At 45.5% G+C, this 7,818-nt stretch overlaps 1 protein-coding gene across 1 annotated transcript; it reads left to right on the top strand.

Moving 5' to 3' along the window:
• The first annotated feature begins 3,703 nt into the window (after nt 1-3,703).
• Nucleotides 3,704-4,723, top strand: LOC139381726 (gremlin-2-like). Its single transcript, XM_071125457.1, has one exon. It carries the CDS (start codon nt 3,704-3,706, stop codon nt 4,205-4,207), a length of 504 nt encoding a protein of 167 aa, XP_070981558.1. The 3' UTR covers nt 4,208-4,723.
• Nucleotides 4,724-7,818: the final 3,095 nt, after the last annotated feature.

The following is a 7,818-nucleotide window of genomic DNA, read 5'->3' as shown; positions in this document are numbered from 1 at the left end:
GAGACAGGGAGAGAGACAGGGAGAGAGACAGGGAGAGAGACAGGGAGAGAGACAGGGAGAGAGACAGGGAGGGAGGGAGAGAGAGGGAGGGAGAGAGAGAGAGTGTGGAATGGAACAGTGGAATGTTTACTGACGGCAGAGAGTAGTGTGTGTGGCCTCCACGTGCCTGTATGACCTCCCTACAACGCCTGGGCATGCTCCTGATGAGGTGGCGGATGGTCTCCTGAGGGATCTCCTCCCAGACCTGGACTAAAGCATCCGCCAACTCCTGGACAGTCTGTGGACAGTCTGTGGTGCGACAGTCTGTTGGTGGAGGGAGCGAGATGATGTCCCAGATGTGCTCAATTGGATTCAGGTTTGGGGAACGGGCGGGCCAGTCCATAGCATCAATGCCTTCCTCTTGCAGGAACTGCTGACACACTCCAGCCACATGAGGTCTAGCATTGTCTTGCATTAGGAGGAACCCAGGGCCAACCGCACCAGCATATGGTCTCACAAGGGGTCTGGGATCTCATCTCGGTACCTAACGGCAGTCAGGCTACCTCTGGCGAGCACATGGAGGGCTGTGCGGCACCCCAAAGAAATGCCACCCCACACCATGACTGACCCACCGCCAAACCGGTCATGCTGGAGGATGTTGCAGGAAGCAGAACGTTCTCCATGGCGTCTCCAGACTCTGTCACGTCTGTCACATGTGCTCAGTGTGAACCTGCTTTCATCTGTGAAGAGCACAGGGCGCCAGTGGCGAATTTGCCAATCTTGGTGTTCTCTGGCAAATGCCAAACGTCCTGCATGGAGTTGGGCTGTAAGCACAACCCCCACCTGTGGACGTCGGGCCCTCATACCACCCTCATGCAGTCTGTTTCTGACCGTTTGAGCAGACACATGCACATTTGTGGCCTGCTGGAGGTCATTTTGCAGGGCTCTGGCAGTGCTCCTCCTGCTCCTCCTTGCACAAAGGCAGAGGTAGCGGTCCTGCTGCTGGGTTGTTGCTTTCCTACGGCCTCCTCCACATCTCCTGATGTACTGGCCTGTCTCCTGGTAGCGCCTCCATGCTCTGGACACTACGCTGACAGACACAGCAAACCTTCTTGCCACAGCTCGCATTGATGTGCCATCCTGGATGAGCTGCACTACCTGAGCCACTTGTGTGGGTTGTAGACTCCGTCTCATGCTACCACTAGAGTGAAAGCACCACCAGCATTCAAAAGTGACCAAAACATCAGCCAGGAAGCATAGGAACTAAGAAGTGGTCTGTGGTCACCACCTGCGGAACCACTCCTTTATTGGTGGTGTCTTGCTAATTGCCTATAATTTCCACCTGCTGTCTATTACATTTGCATGTGAAATTAATTGTCAATCAGTGTTGCTTCCTAAGTGGACAGTTTGATTTCACATAAGTGTGATTGACTTGGAGTTACATTGTGTTGTTTAAGTGGTCCCTTTATTTTTTTGAGCAGTATATATATATATATATATATATATACATACAGCGGGGCAAAAAAGTATTTAGTCAGCCACCAATTGTGCAAGTTCTCCCATTTAAAAAGATGAGGCCTGTAATGTTCATCATAGGTACACTTCAACTATGAGAGACAAAATGAGGGAAAAAAAATCCAGAAAATCACATTGTATGATTTTTTATTTATTTATTTGCAAATTATGGTGGAAAATAAGTATTTGGTCAATAACAAAAGTTTCTCAATACTTTGTTTCTGTTTACTTTGTTTCTGTTCAGTTTTCTGTAAGTCTTCACAAGGTTTTCACACACTGTTGCTGGTATTTTGGCCCATTCCTCCATGCAGATCTCCTCTAGATCAGTGATGTTATATATATATACATACATACATACATACATACACACACATACACACCGGTACTATTTATACACCAGTACTATTTATACACCAGTACTATATATACCAGTACTGAGTAACTTGGCTATATACACTGGCAACCAGTACTATATATACCAGTACTATATATACCAGTACTGAGTCAATGGTAACTTGTCTATATACACTGGCAACCAGTACTATATATACCAGTACTATTTATACCAGTACTGAGTTAATGATAACTAGTCAATATACACTCTCTACCAGTACTGAGACCATGTTCAGGGGTACAAGGTAATATCAAATCAAATCAAATTTATTTATATAGCCCTTCGTACATCAGCTGATATCTCAAAGTGCTGTACAGAAACCCAGCCTAAAACCCCAAACAGCAAGCAATGCAGGTGTAGAAGCACGGTGGCTAGGAAAAACTCCCTAGAAAGGCCAAAACCTAGGAAGAAACCTAGAGAGGAACCAGGCTGTGTGGGGTGGCCAGTCCTCTTCTGGCTGTGCCGGGTGGAGATTATAACAGAACATGGCGAAGATGTTCAAATGTTCATAAATTACCAGCATGGTCAAATAATAATAGTCACAGGCAGAACAGTTGAAACTGGAGCAGCAGCACGGCCAGGTGGACTGGGGACAGCAAGGAGTCATCATGTCAGGTAGTCCTGAGGCATGGTCCTAGGGCTCAGGTCCTCTGAGAGAGAGAAACGTGTGTGGCACGTCCGGTGAACAGGTAAGGGTTCCATAGCCGCAGGCAGAACAGTTGAAACTGGAGCAGCAGCACGGCCAGGTGGACTGGGGACAGCAAGGAGTCATCATGTCAGGTAGTCCTGAGGCATGGTCTTAGGGCTCAGGTCAGTTGAAACTGGAGCAGCAGCACGGCCAGGTGGACTGGGGACAAAAGGTCTTTGATTCAGCTGACCATGAATTGTTGCTAGCTAGACTCAGAAACATTGGTCTCAGGGGTAGTAAATTGGTTAAGGAACTACATTAATGACAGAACACAATGTGTATATACTGACAATCGCAAGTCTGACTTGAGATTAATGGAGGTGTGCCCCAGGATGTACAGGTAGTTTGTTCTTACCTTGCCTCTCTGTCAGGATGACCAGGTAGTTTGTTCTATCCTCTCCTCTCTCTGTCAGGATGTACAGGTAGTTTGTTCTAACCTCTCTGTCAGGATGACCAGGTAGTTTGTTCTAACCTCTCTGTCAGGATGTTCAGGTAGTTTGTTCTAACCTCTCTGTCAGGATGACCAGGTAGTTTGTTCTAACCTCTCTGTCAGGATGTACAGGTAGTTTGTTCTAACCTCTCTGTCAGGATGACCAGGTAGTTTGTTCTATCCTCTCCTCTCTCTGTCAGGATGTTCAGGTAGTTTGTTCTAACCTCTCTGTCAGGATGTTCAGGCAGTTTGTTCTAACCTCTCTGTCAGGATGTTCAGGCAGTTTGTTCTAAACTCTCTGTCAGGATGTTCAGGCAGTTTGTTCTAACCTCTGTCAGGATGTACAGGTAGTTTGTTCTAACCTCTCCTCTCTCAGACAGGATGTACAGGTAGTTTGTTCTAACCTCTCCTCTCTGTCAGGATGTACAGGTAGTATGTTTTAACCTCTGCCAGGACGTACAGGTAGTTTGTTCTAACCTCTCCTCTCTCTGTCAGGATGTTCAGGTAGTTTGTTCTAACCTCTCTGTCAGGATGTACAGGTAGTTTGTTCTAACCTCTCTGTCAGGATGTACAGGTAGTTTGTTCTAACCTCTCTCTGTCAGGATGTACAGGTAGTTTGTTTTAACCTCTCCTCTCCTCTCTCTGTCAGGATGTTCAGGTAGTTTGTTCTAACCTCTCCTCTCCTCTCTCTGTCAGGATGTACAGACAGTTTGTTCTGTCAATCCTGCTTGCAGGCGTCCTGTGCCTGGTGGGCGGCGACACCCGCAAGACCCGCCTCCAAGGCTCCATCCCCAACCCTTTCAAAGGGAACGGCAACACCTCTGACAAACGCACCCGTAAACAGGAAATACTTGCCTCCAGCCAGGAAGCTCTGGTCGTCACAGAGAGGAAGTACCTGAAGAGTGACTGGTGCAAGACCCAGCCGCTGCGTCAGACGGTGAGCGAGGAGGGCTGTCTCAGTCGTACCGTCATCAACAGGTTCTGCTACGGACAGTGTAACTCCTTCTATATCCCACGACACGTTAAGACGGAGCAGGAGTCTTTCCGGTCCTGTGCTTTCTGCCGGCCGCAGCGTTTCACCACGCTGACCGTAGAGCTGGACTGTCCCGACCTCCAGCCGCCCTTCAGGCACCGCAAGATCCAGAGAGTCAAACAGTGTCGCTGTATATCGGTCTCCGTCGGTGACTCTGGGAAGCGGTGATACTCGTCTCTCTCTTTTTTTTATCATCTTGGACAATCCCTAGATACTGTCCAGATATTCTGCTCACCTCACAGGAGACAGTTTGTACAAGACTCGAGTACATGGAGGGTGAGGACATGCATTTTTACTGACGGCACATAGAATTAATACATAAAAGCTGAAGGGGCCCACTCTCTTTAGAAGTACTGAGCATGACGGACGTTTCTATGGAGCAGCTCTGTGTTGATCATACCAAGCACTCTATATGAGACAAACGGACATTTCTACAACCCAGACCGATTAAACCCATACACTCTGTAGTTCAAAGATGGTGGATAAATGAAGATGTCTTACTCAGGCGGGTTTACCGTTAAAAACAAAAAATGGTCACAATTCCAGACTGCTTAAGGAAGTGCCTTTCCAATAGACAATGCGATAGCAGCTGGGTCTGGTCTACTTAGTTCATTGACTGTATATGAACCCGGGGGAAAAAAGCAGAGTGAGACATCTCACTTCCTCTACGGTCTCTGCAGAAGCAGACTTACCTGGACCACAGGTCTCCTCAGCCTGTCGGAGAGGGGGGGGGGGGGGGGGGTCGTATTGAAATGGAAGAAAACTGACTGAAACAAAAAGAGACTTGTCCAATACAAAATGCTAATTTTCAACTACAAAATGTGTTTCTAATGTGTGCCCTCCTAATGGATATGACCTTATTCCACAGAGGGACTCTGGTAGAGAGGTTGTTGGAGAGACTGACTGGGTTAGTAGAAGGTCCTACTGCAGCAACAGCTGACCTGGGGGTTTCACAGAGGGTAGGAGGGTGTTGAATAGAGACTGACTGGGTTAGTAGAAGGTCCTACTGCAGCAACAGCCGACTTGGGGTTTCAGAGGGTAGGAGGTTGTTGAATAGAGACTGACTGGGTTAGTAGTAGACCTACTGCAGCAACAGCCTACCCGGGGGATTCACAGAGGGTAGGAGGGTGTTGAATAGAGACTGACTGGGTTAGTAGTAGACCTACTGCAGCAACAGTCTACCTGGGGGTTTCACAGAGGGTAGGAGGTTGTTGAATAGAGACTGACTTGGTTAGTAGAAGGTCCTACTGCAGCAACAGCCGACCTGGGGTTTCACAGGCAATATATCATTCTGTACAAATAAATATCACATTATTATTAGATTTAGAGAGATTATATCAATACAATGTTATATTACAATAGCATTTATATTTACATAAATGAATAAATGATATGCTAAATCTGTACCGAAGTTGAAAGTTTATCTTGGTGTGTTTTCATTGTGTTTTGTTTAAACTTTGCCGTCAGTATTGTAAAAAGTTCAGATGAAAGTTGCTGCAAACAACAACACTCAGTCTGAAGACTCATATTCTTAACCATCGTCTTTCAGGACACGTTTCTGATTAGAACGCCTTCAAAAGAGAATCAAAATCAACCTGCACCAACCACAGAAAGGCTGTTCTCAACAAAAGAGAATCAAAATCAACCTGCACCAACCACAGAGAGGCTGTTCTCAACAAAAGAGAATCAAAATCAACCTGCACAAACCACAGAGGGTGAATTTATTCCTTTTTATTGTAGATAAATGACATTGCTGCTCCCAGAAACAAGCAGAGATCCAGTAACATACTAACAACATTTGACAATAATAAACCGTTATCCAACAACTCCAGGATGATGATTTAACAGGCTGCGGGACAGAAAATAAAAATCTTTACAAAAATATGTTACACAAAGAATACAAAGAATACATTGATAAAATCATTTTAAATATATTATTTTTAGTAATCAAGTCAATCATTTGAATGCACTTTTCAATGTAAAATGAACAATTCCTTTAGGACTGTTCACTAATCTTACATTAACAAAATGTTTGTCAAACCAACAGACTACATTTCCCATAAGCCTCTCTGTCCTCACATACATTAGAAATGTCTTCTTACCGAGTCACATGGACATCACTTCAGATAAATGAAACGGGAATAAGTTATACATTTGCAGTTTTACACAAAAATGGGCGTATATTTTTCCTCGATGAGAGTAGAAATATGTCTTTGAAGTGATGTTTTTATTGTTAAGTGAGTAAAACATGCCAGAAGTCAATTCTACAGCTGGTCTTCTAGACTGAGTGAACAGTGATCAGATAACAGCTTCTGTGGGTAAACCTCTCTACTGGTCAGGATACAGAGAGCTCTTCTCTGTCGGACACAATCTAGTTGAGCTCAACGTTGGACATCATGTCTGTATGCCAAATGGCTCCCTATATAGAACACTACTATGGGCCCTAATCCAAAGTAAGGTACTAAATAGGGAATAGGAAGCAGTTTGGGACACAGACCATTATTCAAAGTTATTATGTTGCTGTAAGAACACCCAGCTAAGCTGATCCATTATTGACTTGGACTAGAGAACATGGGTAACGTTCTTTCGTTTTTTTACCCCCCCCTCCCCCCCAATACCACGTTTAATATCAAATGCATGTTGAGAACACGAACTGCCTTTTGGGATTAAGAAGGGTGAATTACTCTTGATCAGATCAACGGCCTAAAACCAACAACACCGAACATCAACATGTTGACGGTGACCTGTCAGAGGTTGCATCCCAAATGGAACACTAGATAGTGCATAGGTCCTGGTCAACAGTAGTGTACTATATAGGGAATAGGGTGCATGGGCCCTGTTCAACAGTAGTGCACTATATAGGGAATAGGGTGCATGGGCCCTGTTCAACAGTAGTGTACTATATAGGGAATCGGGTGCATGGGCCCTGGTCAACAGTAGTGTTCTATATAGGGAATAGGGTGCATGGGCCCTGGTCAACAGTAGTGCACTATATAGGGAATAGGGTGCCATTTGGGATGTATCCTGGACAACGGCTGTGTTCGTTTTCCTTCTTCACGTTCTGCTGTGTTTCTCTTCACACGTCTCCTCTCTCACGTTGTGTTTTAATATGCACACAATCACTGTTTCAGTGAGCCTAATACACATTTATATTGCTTTGGAACACACATCTTGTCATGGTATACAGTAAACTTGAATAGGCAACATGTTTGGCATTTCAGATCAGTACTGTAGGGGGTATGACTGGAGAAGATGGCTCCAGGTATCTCAACAGTAGGGGGTAGGACTGTGGAGAAGATGGCTCCAGGTATCTCAACAGTAGGGGGTAGGACTGGAGAAGATGGCTCCAGGTACCTCAACAGTAGGGGTAGGACTGTGGAGAAGATGGCTCCAGGTATCTCAACAGTAGGAGGGGGTAGGACTGTGGAGAAGATGGCTCCAAGTACCTCTACAGTAGGTATGCTTTAGTATGTCCCTGTGGAAGTCATCCTATAAATATAGTTCTGGTATAATGACATCCTGTGACCTCTGGTCCCATGGTGCTTCCCTCTTCTTTCTGATTGGATGTTGATGTTTGTGTGTCTAATGAGCTAATAACAGAAGCCTGCATAGTCGGTCCCATAGAGCAGGCAGGAGGACCGGGAGACGGACAGACTGACAGCTGCTTGGAGTCAAAAATAAAAAGTAGTATCTTATGTCCCAAACGGCACCCTATTCCCTATGTAGTGCACTACTTTAGACTAGAGCCCTATAGGACCCTGGTCTAAAGTAGTGCCCTA

The sequence above is a fragment of the Oncorhynchus clarkii genome, chromosome 23 (assembly GCF_045791955.1).
Source record: "Oncorhynchus clarkii lewisi isolate Uvic-CL-2024 chromosome 23, UVic_Ocla_1.0, whole genome shotgun sequence".
In the NCBI taxonomy this organism is placed as follows: Eukaryota; Metazoa; Chordata; class Actinopteri; order Salmoniformes; family Salmonidae; genus Oncorhynchus; species Oncorhynchus clarkii.
Note: the sequence above shows the minus strand (reverse complement) of the source record. Positions and strands in the feature narration are given on the sequence as shown.

Excerpts from the sequence above, each read along its gene's own strand:
- LOC139381726 (XM_071125457.1), top strand. The coding sequence starts at position 3,704 with ATGTACAGACAGTTTGTTCTGTCAATCCTGCTTGCAGGCGTCCTGTGC.